The following is a 23,850-nucleotide window of genomic DNA, read 5'->3' as shown; positions in this document are numbered from 1 at the left end:
AGGCAGAGGTAGGCAGATCTCTGGAGTTCAAGGTCAGCCTGGTCTACAGAAGAGTTCCAGGATGGTCAGGGATACACAGAGAAACCCTGTCTGGAGGAGTGGGGGGGGGGGTTACTCAGCTAACCTTGAACATACACAAACCCAGGGAGCACAGGCTTACTTTTCCTCGACAGTGTCATAAACAACAAAGGTTATTTGCCCCAAAGGCGAGGCCAGGTGAGGAGGGAAGAAGAGGCTTCTGAGGCCCTTTGGCATAAACAACTGATAATGTTAGCCATGTCACTCTGCACTGCGACTTTCCTAATATCCCTTCAGGCCGCTGCCATTTTCCCCAAACAGCAGTGAACTCGGCCTCGAAAAGAGTTCTCCCCCCCCCCCATGAAGTGACAGGCTAAATGGCAAGGCATGAAAAGGGACTAGTGGATGGATGTCTTCAAATAACGGTGAGGTCCCCGGAAGCACATCAGACTGAGAAGGCACCCTTCGGTGTCCATCGATGAAAAGGCTGGCTGTCATGAGCATTACTGGGGTCTCCTGGTGACAGATGCCAGGTGTTGGCTGACAGACTGCCAAAACCCATCTTCCTCCACCCCCAGATACCAAGCTGATGGGGAGCTGGGCACAGTAGGCCTCGCAGCCCCTCTTGCTTGGATCATTGGTCGCATTATTGTTCCTCAATGGCTGGATAAAACAGATGGCTTATCGTGTAGTCCTGATTTTCTGTTAGTTTCAGGGTCCTACTCTTCCCTCAGGGTCCGGCATTAGGTCAGTTTTGACAGTGATGTTGCCAATAAAGCCAAGCATGCCTCTTTATCATGCTGGAATAAACCACCGCAGCCTCTAACTTCAAAATCCTGAAGAGACCTAGCAGGGCAACTTGTCAAAGATGCTTGCTCTATCACAGAACCACAGTTCCCTGGCTCCTGAAAACTCCAACTCTGTACTTGAATGTCAATTGTTCATTCTTTTTGCTGTTCGTTTTGGAGAGTGTCTTCCTCTGAACTCACTTATGTGGCCCATGTTGGTCTCCAACCGAAGATCCCCCTGCCTCAGACTCTGGAGCAACAGAGTTATCAGTGTTGTGTCATGGTGCCCAGCTTTGTCTTTTTTATTTAATCTTAGACTCACAGTCCTGTTTGTACTCTGATGAGTCCTTTAATTTTACAGATTGTTTTATAATTGGTGTTTTAAAAATGCATGCAATGTTAGGCTTGGTGACACACACCTTTAATCCCAGCCCTCAGGAGGCAGAGGCAGGCAGATCTCTGTGAGTCGAGGCCAGCCTGGTCTACACAATGAGTTCCAGGACAGCCAGGGGCTGTTACACAGAGAAACCCTATCTCTAAAAACAAGAACAACCCCCTCAAAACAACAACAAAAACAAACCTGCACATATTTGTGGGGTAATAGTGCTGTATGCATTCACTGTGTAATGACAGACCAGGATAATTAGCCTGAAATTTGTATTTCTATGCATCAATTACTTTAGAGTCTACATATTCCAGTGAATCTTTAATAAGTTTTACTTTAGATTCATAAATGACCTAGTTTAAAAGCTGTGAAGTAGCCGGGCGTTGGTGGCCCACGCCTTTAATCCCAGCACTCGGGAGGCAGAGGCAGGCGGATCTCTGTGAGTTCGAGACCAGCCTGGACTACCAAGCGAGTTCCAGGACAGCCTCCAAAGCCACAGAGAAACCCTGTCTCGAAAAACCAAAAAAAAAAAAAAAGCTGTGAAGTGCTTACCACACAAACATGAGTACTTGAGTTTTGTCCGTAGCACATATGTGAAAAGCCAACTGTAGGGGCACAAATCCTCGTGCTGGGGGTGGGGTGGGAGTGGGTAGGACGATTCTGAGACTTGTTAGCCACGCTGTCTAGATGAACCAGGGAGCTGCAAGTTCACTGCGAAACCCTGTTTCAATCAATAAAGTGGAGGGACAGGAGTGGCGGTGGATGCTTTATCCCAGCACTCTGGAGCCTGAGGCTGGTGGATCTCTGTAAATTCAAGGCCAACTTGGTCTACAGAGCAAGTTATAGGATAGCCAGGACAGTTGCACAGAGAGACCCTGTTTCAAAACAAACAAACAAACAAACAAACCTAACAATAAATAAATAAATAAATAAATAAATAAATGAGGCAGAGGGGTATGAAAGTTGGGAAAAAGAAGGGTTTCAAACAGCTAGCTCTCAGGGCTCAAACAGGGAGGCGTTACAAACATACTAGTTGTGTGGAGCACTAGTTCAGCCAGATTTAGTTTTCCTGGAGCTCAGCCTGGTGTTTTAAAAGGCCTCTAGGTGATCCATTGAGAATGAAGTTTGAGGGTCTGAATTAGTCCGGTGCCTACTAGCTTTTTGAGCCTAGACCAATTGCCTTAGCTCCTTGTGAGGCCACATTTCTCATCTCTGTACTGTTTTCCTCTCAATTGCTACAAGATTGAAGGCAATGATACATGGGGTGAGGTTTTGAATCAGTCTCTATCTAAAATATAAGTGGGGAATTACCTCAACACAGGGACTATCAAATGCAAGGATTTAGCTAAGAATGCAAGAAGACAGCACACTCCAACATTAGCATTGACCTGTGACATGCTTGGGCCTATAGTTAAACAGTCTGCCTGGCAAGAATCAGTAGACTATTATTACTGTTATTTATTTATTACTTGTCTCAGTTAGGGTTTCTATTGCTGTGACGAAACACCATGCCCAACAGAAGCAAGTTGGGGAGGAAAGGGTTTATTTGGGTTACCTGCCACATCTTAGTGCATCATTGAAGGAAGTCAGGACAGGAACTCAAGCAGGGCAGGAACCTGAAGGCGGGACCTGATGCAGAGGTCATGCAGGAGTGCTGCTTACTAGCTTGCTCACCATGGCTTGCTCAGCCCAAGGACAGCACCACCCCTATAATAGGCTGCCCCCCCATTCACCACTAGTTAAGAAAATGCCATAAACTGCATCTTTTTTTCCTTTCTTTCTTTTTTTGTTTTTTTGAGACAGGGTTTCTCTGTATTGTTTTGGAGGCTGTCCTGGAACTAGCTCTGTAGGCCAAGCTGGTTTTGAACTCACAGAGATCCACCTGCCTCTACCTCCTGAGTGCTGGGATTAAAGGCGTGCACCACCAATGCCCAGCCCATAAATTGTATCTTATGCAGGCATTTTCTCGATCGATGTCCCCTCCTTTCAGATAACAATGGCTTGTGGCAAGTTGATATAAACTAGCCATTACATTATTATTATTATCCATTGTTGTTACTATATATTAATATTATTGCTTCGAGGTGGGGGCTAACTATATAGCCCCAGCTGGACTGGAACTCCCTTTGTAGACCAGGCTGGACTCAAACTCAGAAGATTGTTCTGTCTCTGTCCCCTAAGTGGTAGGGTTAAGCATGTGTGCCACGATACTTGGCAAGAATGAATACATTCTAAAGAGACTCTGTGCCCTTCTCTTTGCTTATGAGATGGTTGAAAGGATAGATCCTCCAAATTAGAATCTCCCCAGGAATATCCTGCTGGAGGAGAAAGTCCTAAAGGCAGCCAGAGGACCTTTCTCTGGGAGGAAAATAACAGTCAGAGACAGGCAGAGCGGGAGCTGAGATAATCCTCTGGGTCAACCGGTCTTGGATGGACGGCTTGGTTGTATTTATCTTAACTTCCATTTACAGTGAAATTTTAGGATACCACAGATGGACTGGGAGGGGTGACTGCACTGAATACCTCCCTTTTCTGCCTTTTGATACTTATTTGGCTCTTTCATTTGGCGTATGAAGGATAGGTGGCCAAACCTGGCTTTTTTGGGCACAGACGATAACCCTCAACTCCGGTCACGTCTTTCCCATTTTCCTATCGCTTGGCTGAGGACAAGAGCTCAGGCAATGTGTAGAGGTGTTTTGTTTGCATGCATATCTGTGCATAACATAAGCAGGGGCCAGAAGAGGGCGCCAGATCCCATAGAACTGTAGTGGCAAATGCTTGATAAGCCTCCATGTGGGTACTGAGAATCGAACCGAATTCTCTAGCGGAGCAATCAGTGCTCCTAACTCGCTGATTCATGTCTCCAGCCACTCTTGAAGGTTTTTATACAGTACCTATGTAGCTGCATTTGTTTGTAAGGAAAGGACTTTATTCTAGGCCATTGCGATAGAGTCCACATTTATTACAGTAGAGACTACGGTAGCAGTGGTTGAATTCAACTTTTATTACAACAGATATTAGCAAGATGTAATAGTGACTTACAGTAGCAGCATTAGCAGATTAACTGGCTTGGTAAGATCAGACCCAACAAAGCAGAAGGCAAGAAAGGGGCCTCACTAAAATTTTTGGTTAAGAAGTTGAGAGCACAACCGGGTTGCTGGGTTGGTCTAGATCTACATACCTAGCTTGACCTTACTTGTCAGGTAGAGGATAACAGCTAAACTCCACAGGATACAACCCCTGGCTCTACACTGTGAGAGAGTCATTGGCATGCTAGAAATCCTACACACCTTACACGCCTTCCTCAAATCAGTTGTAGAAGAAAAAAAATCAAAGCAGTCCTTATCTGCCTGCCCCTGGCGCAGGCAGCGGTCTAGAGCTGGTAGGTCTGGCAGCACGTTATCCTAGGGCGGGGCCCCCGGCACCTGCCAGGCGCCAATCACAGGCCGGCGCGCCGGGGCGCAAGCGCCCAGTGGCCTGGGCGGGGTCGCTCCGGGTCCCAATCTCCGCTCTTATTGGTAGCCTTGTGATGACGTTAGCGGCCACTTCGACCAATGGCTACGGAGCCGGTTCGCAGCGCAGGCGGAAGTAGTGCAGGCAAGGTGGCCCCGCAGTGCCGGCGCTGAGCAGTGCAGCAGAGCTGGGTGGTGGCTCCTGCGTCTTGGGGCCCCTGCCGAGATGCCTCGCTTCGCCCTGACCGTTATCCGCCAGTGAGTATCGCAATCTCCGGGAGCTTCCTGGCCTGGGTCTCCTTTGGTGCCTGCGTGCATCAAGCCCAGGAGGGTGGGCTTCCTATGTACTTCTCCTCTGCGCCCTCTCGGGTCTACTTCCCTTCTATTTACCGCACCACCCTGAGTGAGGAAGGCAGGTCTTTAAATGTCCTCAGGAAGCAAGTGTGGAGAAGCACATGATCAAGGTTCCCAGTCACTGAGTGAAGGAAGACACGACCCGGACTTCTCAGCATGACCTTTCTCCTAGCAGATCCCAGAGTTTGCGGAATTGCTGGACCACGCCTCGTCTTTCCAACTCTGGTTGTCTTTTCCCTCACCCCCACCCGTTTCTCCTCGCAGCGGGGATCCACTTTAGGAATTTACTTCACTTCAAAGGTTACAGTTCTGAGAAAGAAGAGAGGGCCTCAGTCTCAGTCTTTTTTTTTTTTTTCTACAGATTACAAGGAGCAGAATCTGACTTTAGATCACCTATTGTTTTCCTCCTTAGCACGTGTTTGCCGCATGAAGATGGGACGAGCATTCGGGGTGAATAACGGGGGGGGGGATTTTCAAGGCGAAGAGATGTTGGGATTGCGACTCGGCAGCCTCATATAGCCTAGGCAGCTGAGGACAGATTTAATCTTTCTGACCTGTGTCGGGATAAACAGATTGGTGGGCTGCAGTCTTTCTAATCTCGCTGGGTAACCGCGAGAATTAAATGGAGAAGATGGAGCGCGTGGCAGCAGAGAGGAAGAAATATACCTGAGAATTAATAACTTGCTCTTCTATAAGCAAAACTCAGCTAAAAGGCAGTTAGTTGGTTCTCACCTGTGTAGGCCAGGTTTATTAGAACTGCCTTTTGGGAGAGCTCTGAATTTGTCAAGGGACTGGGGTACCCTTTTGCCCTCATAGGGCTCATAGGAGCGCAGACAGCATTTGAGTCTTGTCATAGGCCTTTCTCTTCTTCAATGGTGTCTTCTCTGTCCAGTTACTCCTTCATAGGAAAATGATCTCGGGCATCATGAGAACTGGGCCTTTAGGGTTCACTGATTTTAATGACCAAATTAGAAATCTGCTTCACCCTCTGTGTGTTCTGGGGAGGGTTCTTAACTTTCTTAAGGTAAAATAGCTTTGTTCAGGGCCGTGGAGGAACTTGAGTCCACATTTCCCTCTTGTTTTTTGAGACAGGTATTTTGTAGCCTGTCCTGGAACTCGCTCAGTAGACCAGGCTGGTCTTGAATTCACAGAGATCCGCCTGCCTCTGCCTCCCGGGTGCTGGGATTAAAGGCGTGCACCACCAACGCCCGGTGGGAGTTTCTTATTTTGTGAATCTGATTCAGAGGTGAGTAAGGGGAATCCCAGTCCAAGTAATTTGATGAAAGTAACGTGGTTAGTTGGCTAGGCAAGATTTGAACCAGAACAAATTAACCCCCTCTGCCTCTCAGTTACATTAAAGCACCGTGTTTGGCCGTCATTTGAACAGCACCAGCTTTGCACTACCCTTTATCCCCCTGATATAATTTTAAGGGGTTGTAAGAGTAGTTTTATTCGACTGTTGTGGTGATATGTGCTTGTAATCCCAGCAGTCAGGAGGCAGAGGAGTTCAAGGCCAGCCTGATCTACATAGCAGTGCCAGACCAGCCAGAGGCACATAGTGAGATCCTGTATCCCCCAAAAAAATTCTCCTTAAGTCATGGGAAGATGGGTGTGTTGAAATAGACAGGGTTATGATTAGCTGCTTTCCTGTCATGGCCATCCCAGCTGTCCTCTTTCTGATGTATTTGAGACACCTAGAAGCCTTGAGGTTCAAGAACAGACAAGCTTTCAAATTTGACTTGTAGCCACTGTACTTAAATAGTGACTCATGGAAGAGTTGCCTAACTATATTGAACTGTATTATAATGCAAGAGAAATGTAAAGCAATTTCCTGTGTCAAACCAAATCTTCTTGAAACCTTATGTGTTTATCTTAATTCATTATGTTTTAAAATCTTTTGCTTAATTTATTTTATGTGTATAGGTGTTTTGTCTTAATGTTATGTCTATAGTGTGTGTGTCCATAGAGGTCAGAAAACGGTGTCAGATCCCCTGGAGCTGGAACTATGGACAGTTGTTAATCGCCATGTGGGTGCTCTTAGGCCATGAGTCATCTCTCCAGCTCCGATTTCTTCATATTTTGACATGGAGGTGTGTCGTTTTTGGATTAGAACATCCTGGGTTCCAAACTTCAAATCTCTCTTTGGTATTGACCTATAATTTCTCATGAAAGTTACAGTGTTGTAAATCCAACACAAGGAGGCTGGTGTCAGTGTTCCTACACAAAACCTCAGAGGCCTTCCTTGATTCTGTTCAATAGTGTGTCAAGTCACGTGCAAAACCATTTGTAGCCAGCTCTTACGCCGTTTTTTTTTGTTTTGTTTTGCAAACTAAATTTAATTTACTTCTTGTATTTTTTTCCTCTCAAGCTAGCCTTTGAATTCTGTATTTGCAAATGAATTAACTGATAAAAGGGCATTAGGATCCATTCATGACTGAGCATCAGGTGACATCAGTCGAGGCTGTAATTTACCTTTCCATACACTCGGGAGTAAATGTGTTTTGAAAAACCCCGAAGGTGTGCTAGTTTCCCACGATGATTGGCTTCTCTGTTGTGGCCGGCCGGCAGCCGTCTGTTGACTCGGAATCCTTTATAAGGATCTAGTAAGGGATTAAGTGTGCAAACCTGAGCTAAGGAACTCACCTTTAGACAAGAGCAAGTGATACAGTCCGCCACATCCCGTGCAGCACCCTCCCCCTTCTGCCCACAGAGCCTATAAATGGCTGGTCATGAGACTACAGTTCTTGGCATAAGTGTCTAGACTCTTGTGGGGCCGGGTGTTGTGTTCTGGAAATGGATCACCCTGCAGGATTTGAAAATGAGTGCTATATCCTTGACTCCTTCCAAATACATCTCTGTGACCTTTCTGAAGCCTCCGCCTTCTCTCTGTCACAAGCCCAAGTCTGGTTCAGGGAAGCGGATCCCTAGCAGAGGGCTTGCTTAGCCTTGGTCACCCCTAAACTAACTTTAAATGCCTGCCTTGAGGATTTATAGAAACCCTTTCATGCTAGCTGTCATCCTAAATATTTACACAGGTTTTGGGGAAACAGTTCTATTTTGGGATACCTGGTCTTTGAATATTTATAAAGTGGCTTGAGTACAAAACTGCCTGCCAGAGGCTAAAAGGGACCAGTTGTTTCTGTGTGTGTCGGGCATATGCACACTTGGAGGTGGGGATACTAGAAAAGACTTCAGTAACTGAGCCCTGAGCTCAGCTGGCGGCCAGCAAGCCCCGACCTCCAGCACTGAGGTTACAGGCACGAACCGTGCCATTTATGTGAGTGCCAGGGTCTAAACTCAGTTCTTTCTGCTTACTCGAAGCAAGCGCTCTTAGCCCTGAGCATCTCTCTCTAGCCCCAGCAGAGATCTTGATCAATCCACAGCTACGGGAAGTGGTTCACTGTATCACGTCTATTGTTTTTCCTTTTCCTGAATAAATAAAATCTCTAGATGAGAGGCAGTGCCTTTGCAAAACCATCGAGTCACTGGAATTCTTTTCAGTGAGTGTTCAAAAGAATGGCCGCTGTCACTCACTGGAGGAGGATCTCAGGCTTTTGGTACCACCTGCAAAATTTTGGAGTGGCAGAATTAGCACATCTCTGTCCCTCTCTCTCTGTCTGTCTGCCTGTCTCTGCCCCCCCTTGTGTGTATTAATCTACACCTTTAAAAAAAAAACCAAGGATTTACTTATTTTTATTTTATGACTATGGGTGTTTTTCCTGTCTGAATTTTTGTGTACCATGTGAATGCAGTCCCCACAGAGGTCAGGAGAGGGCAGTGGATCCCCTAGAGCTGGAGTTACAGGTGATTATGAGTCACTGTGGGTCCCCTGGAAAAGCAGCCGGTGCTCTTAACCACTGAGCCACTTCTCTGGCCCCTCCACCAAATTTTTGGAGACAGGGTTTTTTGTTGATCCTGGAGCTTTCTGACTGTGCTAGACTAGCTGGCCAGGGAGCCCCAGGGATCCTGCTGTCTCCAGCTCCCCGATGCTAGGATCATGGACCCACCCAGTGTTTACCTCAGGTGTGGAGCTCAGATGTTCATGTTTGTGTGGGGAGCAGGTTACTTATTGTCTGAGCCGTCCCCCCCATCCTTGTTTTAAGATTTACACAGTGAGGGTGTGTCTTTGACTCTTCCTGGGAGTAATCGGGAGGGTGATGGTTCTATATGACAGTAGTCTGTTTTATTTCTTTAGTTTTTTGAGACAGGTCTTCTGTAGCCCAGGCTAGCCTCAGATGACCTCAAACTCCTGACCCTCCACTTACAGGCTTATGTCCCCGAACCCAGCTTTTGGTTCTTTGCGAGTCTTGCTTCGTTGCCTGAGATAGCCTGGAACTCAATATGTAGCCCAGGCTGGTCTTGAACTCAAGCAGCCTTCTTTTCATGTCCCCCTAAAGTGCTGGAATTAAAGGCAGGAATCTTCAGGAGGCAGATTTTCTTGATCTCAGGATTATTAGTCAGAGAGCTAATGAACCCGGGCCACGGTTCCTTTTTCTTGATTAGGAGCAACAGCATGCCGAGCCTGCCTTTGTGCTTCTGACAAGCCAGCGTGTCAGAGGCTAACGTCCATTTCGGTGGCCATTTCTGAAGGTGCTGCAAGAATTCGGACTCTAGGAACTCCTTTATTAATAGTAGTCCATCAGTGGTGGCAAAACCAAGACCAAAATAGTTCTGCACACAGTAATTTCATTTAGGTAATCATGCATTTTTTATATCTAAATGTTTAAGAACCAAAACAGTTCTTCTTGTTCTTATTCTTCTACCCATGAGACCACACTGATTCTTATTTATATTTTAGTTACTTAGTTAATTTTGCAGTTCTGGGTATTGAATCTGAGGCCTTGCATGGTAAGCAAGTGCTCTACCACTGAGCTACAGCCTTTATACTCCTTCCTCTCCCCTCTTCATCTCTCCTCTCCCCCCTTTCATAAACTCCATAACTGTAGGAGGAAGTCTGATGCCGCCATTAAACATGTGACTTATTAGAGGCGCATACAGTGTCTTACTGACTTGACCTGCAAGCCCCACAGATTCGTGTGTCCAGTGTTTTCCATAGTGCAAGGATCCCAACTCGGTTCTTATGCGTGTGTGGTAATTGCTTTGCCAGCCTCACCTGGGGGCTTTTATTGTAAGTCTTTCTTGCCATGTAGGCCCTCGTGGCTCCCTCTCATCTCCCTCTCCCAGCCCCAGTTTGCCCTATAGTTCCTGAAAATGGGTCCAGTCCTGTTGGTCTTCTGTTGCTTTCAGATCGGGATTGTTTTGATTTCTTAATTCCTAAAAGTGTTGCCACACCTTAGTCGGGTGCATGCCCATAGACATGATACCTATAGTTGTCTCGTGGTGTGACTGCCTCAGCTCTAGAACCTGTCAATTCTGGGTGGGTGCCAAGCATCCTGGAATTTCTTTCTCTACCCATTTTCACACCCAATCATGTACTCCTTCAGGGCAGCAACCCACAGTCTGGCATCCAGGTGGCAGTCCTGCTGTCGTCTTAAGTAGTCTTGACCAGTCAATATACTTCTGTTTAAGAAGGATGCCTCTTAAAGCTGTTTTCCTTCAGCAGTTCATTAAAATTGGTTTCCTCATCCATATTCATTTGCTTTAAGGGATGGCTTCACTTGGAATTCATGAGTTGGGATAGATGATTGGAAAGAAAATATTTCAATTTGCAAGTTTAAAATTCGTTATGAATGTCATTATAAAATTTGTTGTTTTTCCTCTTTTCAAAAATAAGTTGGTAATGGTATTTTCTCTTTATTTTAGTGGCGAAACAAGATTTAATAAGGAGAAAATCATTCAAGGTTAGTCTAATCAGATTGTTGCCATAGCTCTGTCTCATCGTTAATGGGATGTGTGGGCTAATCAGGCTTGGTAGGGGAGGGCCGGGAGGGAGCCACTGCAATAGGGTTAAATTGGAGTGGGATTAGGGGATGAGGGTACCATGGTAACCACAGACTTTGACCAAAACAGTAGGTCATCAAGAGGAACAAAAGTCTCTGGAGTGGATATGGTATGCAGGGATTCTCTACTAGTCTCTGCAGATTGAAAAGTCATGTTGGGTTCTTACGATCTTGAAATACTACAGTTGAGATTTAACATGCTTAAAGCCAGGTGATGCATGCCAGTAATCTCAGCATCTAGCTGCCTGAAGGAAGAGGATCTCTGTGTGTTTGAGGCCAGTATCTGAACTACATAAAGAGTTCATGACTGATTTAGGCTATAAAAATGATTTCATATTAGGAAGCATGACATTTACAGATTAGTATTAACACTTTTCTAAACAGTTAACTGATTTCTGTACTAACAGTGAAGTTCACTATGTTCTGAGGCAGTCCGTGTCCTCTTATTATGTGCTGGCCTCTTGTATTCTGTGCTAAAATCTGTGTGTCTGGCCTTTTTAGGAACATCTTGGTTGATTCTAAAATCTTTTGGTTTTAGTTTTGGGGTAGGAACTTCTTCTGGGCTGTGTAGAAGTTGGTTTTCCTTCTCAGTGTGTCTGGCTCCTTTTCTGGGGACAAACTAGTTGTGTTCCTAAACACCTAAGTGCAGTGTGTGCCCACCTCAATTATCTATCCCTTTCTGGGGACAAACTAGTTGTGTGCCTAAACACCTAAGTGCAGTGTGTGCCCGCCTGAATTATCTATCCCTTTCTGGGGACAAGCATGCCTTTGCTTCTGAGTGCAGTGTGTGCCCACTGCCAGGAAGCAGCATTTTTTTTTTTGGTCTCTGCTTCAGTTTCTGCTTTGAGTTCCTGCTCTCGCTTTCCTGGGGGATGGACTGTATATAACCTGGGGCTAGAAGATGAAATTAACCCTTCCCTCCCCAAGTTACTTTTGGCCAGTGGGTTTATCACAGCAGTGGAAACCTAACTAAGACAGTGCCTCGGTCTTGTCTGGAGCAGTCGCCTCCCACTTGGCAGCCTGTGGTTCTCTGAGGGTGTCGTCCAGTGGAGGGAGAGTAGAAACTCGTCTCTTCTCACAAAGTCACTGGGACCATATCACAGGGCCACCCTCGCATCCTGCCACCATCACTTTGGGAGTTAGGGTTTCAACATTTTTTAAACGTTATTGTATTTGTTTGTTTCCAGTTACATGTGTGTTTCTTTGGTGCTCAATCCTTTTGCATGTCAGCCCTTCACGGTGAGACACATTCTCTGGGAGACCCTGTAGTGTGTGGAGGTGGCTCATGGAAAGATGGTCTCTGTCAGCGCACACTTGAACTGACATTTCCCACAGGATGTTACTCCCTTTCTGCTTTGTCTTGTTGAGCTGAGCTTGGAGCTCAGGAGCAAGGCTCTTAGGCTGGCGGCTGCAACCCTGGTCTCATTCCCAGTCCTGGAGCAACAGCACAGTTGGTAAAGGAGGTTTCCCATCAGTTGTGAACGTTATTATGGATTATCATTTTGGCAGGATCTAGAATCATGGAACTGGCCATTGGGAAACCCGAGGTTGCCTGAAAGGGATTATCTGGTTGGGAAGACCCATCCCGAAAGGGGGCAGCTCCATTCCATGTCCCGCAGTGAGGGGAGCAGTGCTTCCTCAGTCCTTCCGCGTGGCTCCCCTGTCCTTATGGACTATCCTCTTGAACTTTGAGCCCCTTTATTGTTTTATATGTGTGAGTGGCTTGCCTGCATATAAGTCTGTGAACCTTGCGTGTGCACTGCACTTGGAGACCACGAGAGAGGGCGTTGGTTTCTCTGGAACTGTAGTTACAAATGGTTGCCCGCAAGAGCGACAAGTGCTCTTTACTGCTCAGCTGTCTCTCCAGCCCCGCCCTCCCTCCCTCAAGTTGCTCTCGTGAGGTATTTTGTCAGAGCGCTGAGGTGAGTAGCCAACACATCATCTCACCTGGGCAAGCTGTCCCTCCAGCTGCTCTGTAAATCTTCACGTTGATTCTAGCGCCCCTCATTTTCCCTCCGTGCGTCTAGGAGGATTTTTCAAAGATTTGTTTTTAGTTATACGCTTATGCATGTGATTTGCCTGCATGCATGCATGTATACCACATTCAATGCCCCCGAAGGCCAGAAGCCGGCCTGTAAAGCAGGCAGCTCTTGGTCAGCAGCCAGTGCTCCTAACCGCTGGGTAATCTCTCCAGCCAGGGAGTATCCCTTTTTTAATGTATCCTACTTCATGCACATCGTGTTTTCCTTATCTCTAGATTCGCGCCTCCCCTCAGTTTCAGAAAGCAATCTGTCACTGTCTCTTCACCCCCCCCACTTTTTCTAATGATCCTCTGGAACTCCAGTCAGGTGTATGCTGTAGACTAATGCTTTTTCTAATGATCCTCTGGAATTCCAGTCAGGTGTATGCTGTAGACTAATGCTTGTGCCCCTCCAAATCCCTGTGTTGGAATTCTCCCCCAGTGTCTTTGGGAGGTGATTAGGTCACAAGGGACATCCTCACAAATGAGAGGTGTCACCCCTCTTCAGGGAAACAACCCCAGAGAGTTCTCTTGTTCTTTCTGCAATTTGGACTTTCCCTACTGTGTACCCTGGCAGAGGACCTCGCCAGAAAGAACCCAGCAGTGAGAGATAGATATCTTCGGTTTATAAGCCGCCTTTTCCCGAGGTGCTTTGTTACAGTAGCTTAAACTGGGAGACACACGTTGAGCGTTCTTTTCCTTTGTATATACAACACATCTATGAAATGGTCCAGTTCCTCCCAGTGCCTGTGCTGCCCTTGGAATAATGTCTTCAGCTCTGTGTTTGAGATCCTCACACCCACTCCTGCCAGATTGCCGCCCAGGGAGGGATTTTCCTTATCAGTTCTTTCATTAGAGAGAGAGAGAAAAAGATTCTTTAGAAGGCTGCCACATTATTTTTGCAGATTATTCTGAATCTGTCTTACTTCTAGTCTCTACTGCTGATTTAATACTAAAGTCTTAGGGATTCTAAATCCCGTGGATGTTGCTCCTCCTGGCTCTCATCCATGAGGTGCAAGTGTGCGTGTGTGCGTGCACTTGTGTGTGTGTGTGTGTGTGTGTGTGTGTGTACAAGCACATGGCACACATATGCGCACATGGAGTGCATGTTGAATCTTTTGTTTGCTGTAAATGAATGAGAACTTATTACCCCATATTGAGAGTGATTTAAGGGGATTTGTGTTTAATTTTTCTCCTGATGTGAGACTCCATTAGCCTCCTCCCAGGGTCTGTTTGGTTTTCCAGCCCTCTGTTCCACATAGCAGCCCCCTTCCCCTGCCCACCAGCATGTGCTGATAACGTAATGCCTCTATCTTCTCTCCTCACAGGTTTAGCTCAGAGGCTGTCAGGCTTGCTTCACCTCCTGGAGGCCAGCAGTGAACAACACTGCAGTTTAGTTCCTTCCTTGTAGGATGCTCATTTACCGTATGCTCTGCTTTCCCCTGGCTTCAGAGGATTTTAATGTAGTTTAACTTGTTTTTTTTTTTTTTTTTTTGAGACAATGCTACTCTGTAGTCCATGCTGTCCTGCAGCTTATTAAGTAGTCCAGGAAGACCTCTTATTCATTGCAATCCTCCTGCCTCAGCCTCACAAGTGCTGAGGTTGTAGGTGTGAGGCATCAAGTCTAGTTTTACACCCCTACCCCCCCATGAAATAGAAAGAGAAGGTGAGGAAGAGAAGTGATATCTGTGCTGACCCTTTAGACAGTAGAGCGTGACACTGCATCCTGGTGCAGCCTGCAGGAGCACAGCCTGTGGGTGCAGCACATGCAGTGGATAAATGGACAGGCGGAAAAGAGGGAGGAGTCAGATGGCTCAGAACGATGGAATTTCCATGAGACCAGCAGCCTTGGTCTCATCTACAACTGAATCGAGTTTTCATCGTTACTGCTCTATGTCATAATGTTTAGAATCAGCTTTCACCTAGATACATCTTTGAATGGTTCTGTCCCACCACAGGGCAAGGAGTAGACGAGCCCCTTTCCGAGACTGGCTTTAAGCAAGCAGCTGCCGCTGGTCGCTTTCTGAACAATGTGAAGTTTACGCACGCTTTCTCCAGTGATCTCACCAGGACTAAGCAGGTGAGTTCAGGCTAAGTGTCTGGGCTGATAGGTCAGAAGCTTAACAACAGTGAGTTTGAAAATCCCGCTTCCAAAGCTTAGTGAGATAGCTCAGTGGGTAAAGGTGCTTGCAGCCAGGCCTGATGACTCAGGCTCAATCCCTGGGGCCCACATGATGGAAAGAACAAATTGGCTCTTTCAAGTTGTCTCTGACCTCCACATGCATGCCATAGTGCTCACATGCCCACACATACTCACACAAAATGAGTGAAATACTAAAGCCAAAACCACAAGGCATATGGAGGGGAGAGGGAAGGTCTTAAGTGATCTCTGGTGTCTCATGTCCATCAAAAACAGTTAGACATAAAGAAGAAAACGAACAAAAACCAAGCAAAATAGCACAGCACAGTCAGCCTCAGGAGTTAGCATACGTTGGGTTATTCCCCTGCCTCGGCCTCCCAGGTGACCAGGATCAAGCCTGGTTACCACATCCATCATCAGACATAGAGCTTCAAATGCTGCCTTATGCCTCGGTGAAAGATGAACCGAGAGACTAAGCAGAGAACCCAAAACAAGTAAACAGAAATAGGGTGCAAACTGGAAAACTGACAATGGATTGAGACTGAGGCTTAAAGGAATCAATAGCCATTTAGAGACAGCTTCGTGGAGAGCTAGAACCCGAGTAGGGAGTGAGAAGACAGTTCTATGAATAAAGTGCTTGCCAAATAGAAGATGGGTATGTGCAGCAGCCACTAGCAGTCCCAGCAACTGGGAGACAGAGAAATCCCCAGAGCAAGCTGGCTAACTAGATAAATCAGAACTGGTGAACTCTGGGGTTAGCAAGAGACCTGTCTGTTAAGTAAGTAAAGTGAAGAGTGATCCAGGAGCACAGTCCAGGTCATCTCAGGTTCTGCAGGAGCATGCAGCACAGATGTGCATAGATGCATGCCTAGCACGCACGCACGCACGCACGCTAGCACGCACGCACGCACGCACGCACAACCATAGTGAAGGCTACCACATCGTTTCTATTACGAGCTTGATAATAAGTACTCTGGGTTTGACAGTCTCTGCAGTGTCTGTGACAGCTCTTTATGTCTGTTCATACTGATATGGTATGAGGGCAGTTTTGCACAGAGTATATCAGTATGTGGTCATGTGGCCGGGTTCTCGTAAATCTTTATAAAAGCAGGTGGTAGTCTGAGTTGGCCCTGTGGACCATGTACATAACAGTAAATACCAGAGAAAGACATGAAGAAAAGTCACAAACCCCAGGTGTCATGTGTACTGGGAAGGTGCTTGGATATTGAGCTGCAACCCCAACCAGAGAAACAATTTTTGCACAAGGAAACTGTAGTCATGTATACAAAACTAAATGACATGCTTTTGAAACTTCATGGTGATGACCCATTCTTAATTTTAAAAAAATAGAAAAAGGAAAGAAATATTTGTCTTTTGCATTTCAGACCATATGCGGCATTTTGGAGAAAAGCAAATTTTGCAAAGACATGGCGGTGAAGTATGACCCCAGACTCCGAGAAAGGGTAACTATTTTGATCTTCTATTACAGAGTTCACCGTGCTAAAGCACAGACTGTCCTCTCGGGAACTTATTTTTAATATATATGTATGGATGTATGTTTTAGCTGCATATATGTCTGTATACCACAGGCATGCCTGGTTTTCAAGGAGGCCATGAAAGGGTGTTGGATCTCCTGGGACTGGAGTTACAGACAGTTGTGAGCTGCCATGTGGGTGCCAGGAATTGAATCTGGGTCCTCTGGAAGAGAGCCAGTGCTCTTTACCACTGACTAATCTTTCTAGCTCTCTTTCTTGGGAATTTAGGATCAACTAATTTTTGTAATTTTTGCCTATCTGTGTAGCTAGGCATGTTGACACATAATATCTGTAATCCCAGTGCTTGGGAAGTGGAGGCAGGAGGATTATTAACTTGAGGCCAGCCTGAGCTACACAGACCCTATCTCAAAAAAAAAAATCAAGATCTAGAGATAATAGCTAATAGCACAGTGGTAGAGTGCTTGGCTAGAATGTTTGAGACCCTGGGTTTAATTCTCGGCACAGAGCGGGAGGACTGAGGAGAGGGTGGTGGGGAGGGAGAGCTGTCATGTCCTGCTACATAACCCATAGAACACCTTATTTAGCTATGTGGCATAAGTTTCAAGATCACCCTGGTAAAAACTTGTATACTGTGGGGAAGTTTAAAGAAAGGGCAAGGTGTTCTTCCTCCCTCTCCTACCCTCACTGTGAGTGTGCTTGGGTTTTCTTTCACCCCGTTTGTATACCAGAAATGAGTCTTCTTAAAACTGAGCTTTAAATTTAGGGCAAGGCACATGGAGATCTCCACTCAGAGATCCGAACCCAGGTCTCATGGAGCGTTAACATTTTTTCTATGGCCTACAATACCATCTCCAAGTCCAGTAACATCACTCTCAGCTCTGGTTTCTTCTGATCCTGGCTGGAATGACGAGAGCATTCTAAAAGACACACCCCTCTCAGCTTGAGTACACTCTCTGTGGTTTGGGACACATCCCGAGTTCTGGCAGAAGGAACTTCCCTCTCCGTGCCCGAGAACTGGCACAGAGTCTGGGGTGATGCTGCCAGGTAGGCAGGACCTCGTGTTGCCTGCACGCATTTCTCTCCATCCTCAGAACTGGGCAAATCCCTTGTCTATCTGGTAAAGCCCCACCATCTGCTTGGGATAGCCTCGGGAAGTTCCTCCCCACAGCAGCTTGGAAAGAACACCCAGTTTGAGCATTCTAGTGTGTTCTGGGGTCTCTGCTGAGTACATTCCTACTAGCAGTTAAGAGGAGATCGGATAGTAAGTAAGTGCAGGGAGCTGAGCTCCTTCCTGGACAGTTTCAGATTTCCACAGGTCTTTACTGTTATATCTAAGCAGCACCTTTATCTAACTGGACTATTGCAGAAGTATGGGGTCGTAGAAGGCAAGCCTCTAAGCGAGATGCGGGCCATGGCCAGAGCCGCTGGGGAAGAGTGTCCCATGTTCACTCCACCCGGAGGAGAGACACTCGAGCAGGTATGTAGCCCACATCCAGGTTGTCACATTGCTAGAACATCAATGAACTTGCCAGTGACCTAGTCACTGAATCCTGACTGTTTTGGTACCCTCGCTGCTTGTGACTGACAGCCAGGCAGTTTGTAAGCTTTAAAGACAGCTGCTTTTCTTTCTCCGCTTTTCTGAGTCACCCTGTGTGTCTCAGCCACTGTGAGCCAGCAGCCGTCGCTGGTGATAGAAGCACTCTCTTAGATGATACAAGAGAAACTTACTGCCGGGCGGTGGTGGCGCACGCCTTAAATCCCAGCACTCGGGAGGCAGAGGCAGGTGGATCTCTGTGAGTTCGAGGCCAGCCTGGTCTACCGAGCCAGTTCCAGGACAGCCTCCAAAACAATACAGAGAAACCCTGTCTCGAAAAAACAAAAAAACAAAAACAGAAAAGAAAAACTTACCACGAGGTATAGGCAGTGTTGGCACAGGCAGTGGGGGCAGCCGGTGAATCAAGCTCTGCCTCTGGACCCCCAGAGTTCTGATCTGTCCCGACCCGCAGGACACTCGATGTGGGTTTGGTAGACACCTAGGAGAAAGATGGGGGGCATGGGACACAAGGACAGACACCAAGACAAGAGTCTGATCAAGGTGACAACTTTATTCATCCCAAAGGGATTTATATAGGGGAAGGGAGGAGGGGAAGGAATGGGGGTGTGCTGCAGCTGGGATGAGCCTGGCGGAGCGAAGGTCAGTGGGATGGGTAGGGCATCCTGTGTCCTGGTAACCTAACTGCAGATTCTAACTTTGTCTTTCACATTCCTCCTTCTATTGTTTAAGCCTACACTCTAGATGAGCCGCAGGTCTGTTTCTGGAATTTGGCAAAGGTAGCAGGGTGGTCCATAGTCACGCACTTTCTATGAGGGTCATGTCTTCTCTTATGAGTATATCTGGTTGATGGCCAGAGGACCCTGACACTGGTCTCCATGCTGTGTGGTAAGCGCTTTGCTCACTGAGGCATTTCCCCAGCCCCCTCCTTCCCCTTAGTGTTTTCAGCAACTAGTGATGCTTTTGCGGTCCCATAGGAACTTAGGGTTTTAGTGATCAGTTGTGTTTCAGGCTTATATTTTAACGACACCATTAACCACTTATTTCCTGTTTTACTTCTTTCCTTACAGGTGAAAGCACGCGCAAAGGGTTTCTTTAATTGTATTTGTCAACTAATCGTGGGTGAGACGGGCCAGAGAGAAAGCGTCTTCCCTGGGGCTCCAGGCAACTGTCTGGAGAGCTGTTTGGCAGAGGTATTCCCTGTAGGAAACCGTTTGCACTTGCATCCTGATGGTGGCACCCCTGGGTTAGCAGCCAGCATCTTAGTTGTGAGCCACGGAGCTTACATGAGAAGCCTCTTTGGTTACCTTCTGAGTGACCTCAAATGCTCGTTGCCAGCAACACTAGGCAAATTAGAACTCGCGTCAGTCACTCCCAATACTGGGATTAGTGTCTTTATCGTAGACTGTGAGGAAGGGCTGGAACCGGCAATTCAGTGTGTTTGTATGAACTTCCAGGAACATCTAAACGGAGCGAGCGAAAAGCACTAAGTTTAAAGTCCTTCATTAAGAAACCTCTGAAGGGAGTGAGTGCCTTGGCCTCTTGCACTCGCGTCCTCGGCTCCTGCCATTTTAGAAGCAGTTAAGAATTCATGTGGCAGAGCCCACTGGGGTCCCGGCTGTATCAGATGACAGTGGAGAACCACCCCAAATCAACCTGGTTTTCCCAGTAGACTTGCCATTTTCTACAGTAATGTTGCCACTCTGTTCCATTATGTTTCTTAACTATTAACGTGTCAGGACATCCAGCATTTGCACATTAGGGAATTAGTAGCCGCCTTCCACAGTCTTCATTTCATGGACCTTTTTGGTGTCTAGATGATGGTATTGGCTGCTGAAGATAATTGTGTCTTTTCGCTATTTTATCAAGTGCTTGCCAGAAAGAATGGTTTGTGTAATTCACTGCGTATTTGCAATGGTTATGTCAGAGTCCAAAGTCCTTTAAACTGGCACTTCTTACTGTCATCAATGTGTGTAATGGAAAATGGAAAAACACTAAAGCATCTTTCGCAGGATACAGCATTGGGTTGTTTTGTGTTTTAATTCTAAAGGCCTCAAGATAAATATGAAGAACTGGAGGGCTAAGTCAGGGTTAAGAGTAGGTACTTCCTGCTCTCCCAGAAGACCCCAGTTCAGGTCTCATCACCCATCTTGGGTGGCTCACAACTGCCTTAACTGCAGCACCAGGGAACCAATGCCCCCTTCTGGCCTCTGCGGGCACTGGCACAGGCCCAGGAAGCCCCTGGGCAGAAGGCAAACCAGGGGGAAAATCAATAAATTATTCCTTGCTTCGTATCCGCCCTGCATGTGCAGCCTTTCTAGCTGAGGGATGATCTAAAGTAAACCCAGACTGGCATCCAGAAAAGATGCTGAAAAATGGCCTCCAGAAGGAACAGATAAGTGGCTTTCTTTCCCCCAGATGGCGCTATAGGAAAGGGATTTTGATTGCCCCTTAGGAATCCTTATCTGAGAAAATGATTAACTGCTGAGACTTCGAGGCACAAGTCACAGTATCAGGGAGAGGAATTGGGTGGGGGAAATGTAATTGTAACCCTGAACCATGCTGTGGAGGCGCTGGAAGCAGCTAGTGGGATTGAGAGCTTATTGAACAGTAGGCACCAAGCGTAAGACGCCTAGGAAAACAGTAAAGTTCACCTGCAAAGGAATGCACAGGTCAAGGCTTGCCACAACCTGTCTGGACACTGTGCGGAGCTGGTGCCAACACTTGCATGCTGGTAACTAAAAACTAAGGGTTTATTTGGGACTCCAAATGCATGTGTGCCATGAACAGAAACGTTGCTAACACCATGAGTCCAGAGTGTGGCCCTGTCCCAAGAAACTCAAGGAGTAATTAAGGAGGCCACAGGAAAGTTGCCCTATTGGTGCCAAAGCTCCAGCTCAAAAATCATGTTAGCATTTGGGGCAAGAATCGCCACAAGAGACTTCAGTCAAGCCTAAGACTATGGGTTTTGATTCTGTTCCCACTCCTGGAGAGGTTGTTTTTTGTTTGTTTGGTTTTGGCCTCAAGACTCCAGTGTCAGGCATGTCGTCCAGATAACAGTTCTGACAGCAAGTGTGCTGGGCTGGGTTCATCTGCGGTTTCACACATGTCTGACCCGAGTCTCTGATGCGTCCCCCAACCGTGATTTCTCCTCTTACCGGGCTCTATTTTCCCCTCCCTAAAACTAGAAAATAAGGTGTTACATCTTGAACATGCTAAAAGGAATAAAAAACTGTAAATATTGACAGAAAAATGCATAATGGATAAACTACTTTAAAGCAGTATCAAGGTGTCATTTTGATCTGAAATCAGGTGAGAAGAAACAGAGAACCTTTGCCTTCTCAGTATTAACCAAAAACCAGGGTACCGGTCATCCTCCTTAGCTCCCATCCACCCCCCAGGCGACCAGAGATGAATTAGCACACATCTTGATTCTTGTTGGGCTGCATCCTAACTCTCCAGTGCCTCTGTTCGGCTATATAGATTTGTTACAAAGATTCTTTTTAGCAGTTTCAGGTTTATGGAAAAGTAGAAAGTTCACCTCCACATCCTCCTCCCAGTTACCGTAGTGTGTTTAAAGGAAGTCTATCTGAATGAAGGCTTCCACATGCCAGTTTTGAGTGACCATCCTGATGCTTGCGTGGATCTCAGGCCACAGGAGGAGTGTGGAGTGTCCAGTGAAGGACATGTCCTTTGATATCTGTGTTGCAAATCAAGTGTGTTCATGCCATCCTTGGTTGTGCTCAGAACAGCCTGCGTTTTCTAGAGTGTTGGACCCGGCATGAAGTTGAGTGCTAGAGGAGAGTGTTATAAAAACCCAAGGGGTTTGGAGTTGTCATATGTTACTCAGTGGCCCCAGTTTCCATCCTCAGCACTGGGGAAAAAAGAACACAAAGGGGGGGGACCCTGCCCTTTAAAAAAGAACCCAGGGTTAGTGGGTAGAGACCCCTTAGCCAGCTATCCAGTGCAGCCCAAGCAGTGGCCCCAGTTTCCATCCTCAGCACTGGGGAAAAAAGAACACAAAGGGGGGGACCCTGCCCTTTAAAAAAGAACCCAGGGTTAGTGGGTAGAGACCCCTTAGCCAGCTCTCCAGTGCAGCCCAAGCACAGGGCACCACATTAAGTTCTCTGGTTCTTTCAACTTCTCCCGGTGTGTATGAGGCAAGTGTTCTGACACCTTTCAAATGTACATAAATACCCAACTGTCTATATTCCTCATTTTTGCCCATGTTGTTTGGGACATTATTTATTTGGGAATGTATGTATCTATTTAATTGTAACAACTTCTATTGAATAAATAAAGCACCTTTTGTGTATCGTGGGTGTTTAGGTCTGTGCAGTGTTGTATAGGCGCAGTGTCATAGGGAAGTCTTGGGGGGTGGTGAGACAGGCTCACTGTGTATGTCAGATTGGCCTCAAACTCACGATGCTTCTGTCTCGCCCTCCTCGATGCTGGGATTACAGTCGTGTACCTCCACACCGCCCAGGAAGTCTCGCCGTATCATCCCTGTGCAGGGTCTTGTGTTGCAGATCCTGTCTGACCCAAATGGTCCCCTAAACCCAAGCTACTCGCCATCCCACTCGGTGTTCAGTGCTCTTGATCTATCCTTTATGACAGTGCTAGCTGCTATCTTACTCAGTTTTAGGAATGTGACACGTAAAAGCCATAGCAAACTCCTGCAACCCTTTCTGTTTCATGTAAGTATTGCATAAAAGTATCCTATCAGTGTCAGAATGGCACTTAAAGTACTGTTTATGAGATGCCATGAGGCATCTCCGAGCGGGTCATTCTAACAAATAAGTCTCCAGGCTCATAAAACAGACCAACAGCTCCCAGGAAGAGGCATTCATTCTCCAGCCTGATGAGCTCCCTGCAGGCTATGCAGTGAGCTCCAGGTTCCTCACCCATGCCAGCTTTGGAGGCATACCTGTTTAAGTCATTACTACTCCTGGAAGTAACCAAATAAACTCATTGGCTCACCAAGCTGGACTTTGATAGTATTGCTAATTGTACTTTGAATTGTTGTCAATTCCCTTTCCCTAACTGGACTGAGTAGACATTTGTTCATGTCTCCCCAGGGAAAGTGTTACCCAGCAGTCCTGTTGTCACATCTCACAGGACAGTAACACTGTGTTTAGAACACTCGTTTAAACATACCCGCTCCCCCATGTGTTGAAGGCCTGGTCCCTAGCCAGTTGTGCTAGTAGGAGGTAGTAGCGCCATGTAAGGCTTAAGGAGATGTCCTCAAGCCACTGGGCATGTGCAGATTAGTCGGACCTCAGCCTCTTTTCTTTACCAGCCTGAAAGTACGTGTTTTTGCTCAGACTCCCACTGTATGTGTTGACTTATCTACTGCAGACATGAAACAGTGGTCTTCTGGGTTGTGGACCCGCACTTCCAAAGTGCGGTGCAGACTTTTTATCTTCATAGACTGGTCATGCAACATATTTGTTAATAGTGATGGAAAACTAATATAATATCTGGTTAACTGAGATTTCAGTGTGGTTATGCCAGTGTGCCTTATTCAAGTTAAAAATTCTTTCAAGGAATCACTTGGATAATCAGAAGTCAATATTGATATAATTTCATAATTTTGATCAATTAAAATTATTGAATATGCTTATAGATGGAAGAAATTTTGACTCCAGAAATTCCTTTTCCTCACCCCATTCTGTTTTCTCCAGATTTTCCCAAATGCCTCCCTTTTATTACATCTCAACACATTTTGCAGTCATACAAAGGGGA

General features: G+C 46.5%; 1 protein-coding gene across 1 annotated transcript; it reads left to right on the top strand.

Moving 5' to 3' along the window:
- Window positions 1-4,759: 4,759 nt before the first annotated feature.
- Tigar (TP53 induced glycolysis regulatory phosphatase) lies at window positions 4,760-22,420 on the top strand. The gene is made up of 6 exons (XM_040738177.1): window positions 4,760-4,901; window positions 10,761-10,798; window positions 14,876-14,997; window positions 16,443-16,520; window positions 17,920-18,030; window positions 19,176-22,420. The coding sequence occupies exons 1-6, from the start codon at window positions 4,870-4,872 to the stop codon at window positions 19,593-19,595; spliced, it is 801 nt and encodes a 266-aa protein (XP_040594111.1). The 5' UTR covers window positions 4,760-4,869; the 3' UTR covers window positions 19,596-22,420.
- The last annotated feature ends 1,430 nt before the right edge of the window (window positions 22,421-23,850 follow it).

The sequence above is a fragment of the Mesocricetus auratus genome, unplaced genomic scaffold, assembly GCF_017639785.1.
Source record: "Mesocricetus auratus isolate SY011 unplaced genomic scaffold, BCM_Maur_2.0 Super-Scaffold_100676, whole genome shotgun sequence".
Lineage (NCBI taxonomy): Eukaryota > Metazoa > Chordata > Mammalia > Rodentia > Cricetidae > Mesocricetus > Mesocricetus auratus.
Note: the sequence above shows the minus strand (reverse complement) of the source record. Positions and strands in the feature narration are given on the sequence as shown.

Coding starts and splice junctions, on each gene's coding strand:
- Tigar (XM_040738177.1), top strand. CDS start 4,870: ATGCCTCGCTTCGCCCTGACCGTTATCCGCCA. Junction 14,998..16,442: donor ATCTCACCAGGACTAAGCAG/GTGAGTTCAGGC, acceptor TTTGCATTTCAG/ACCATATGCGGCATTTTGGA. Junction 18,031..19,175: donor GAGGAGAGACACTCGAGCAG/GTATGTAGCCCA, acceptor CTTTCCTTACAG/GTGAAAGCACGCGCAAAGGG.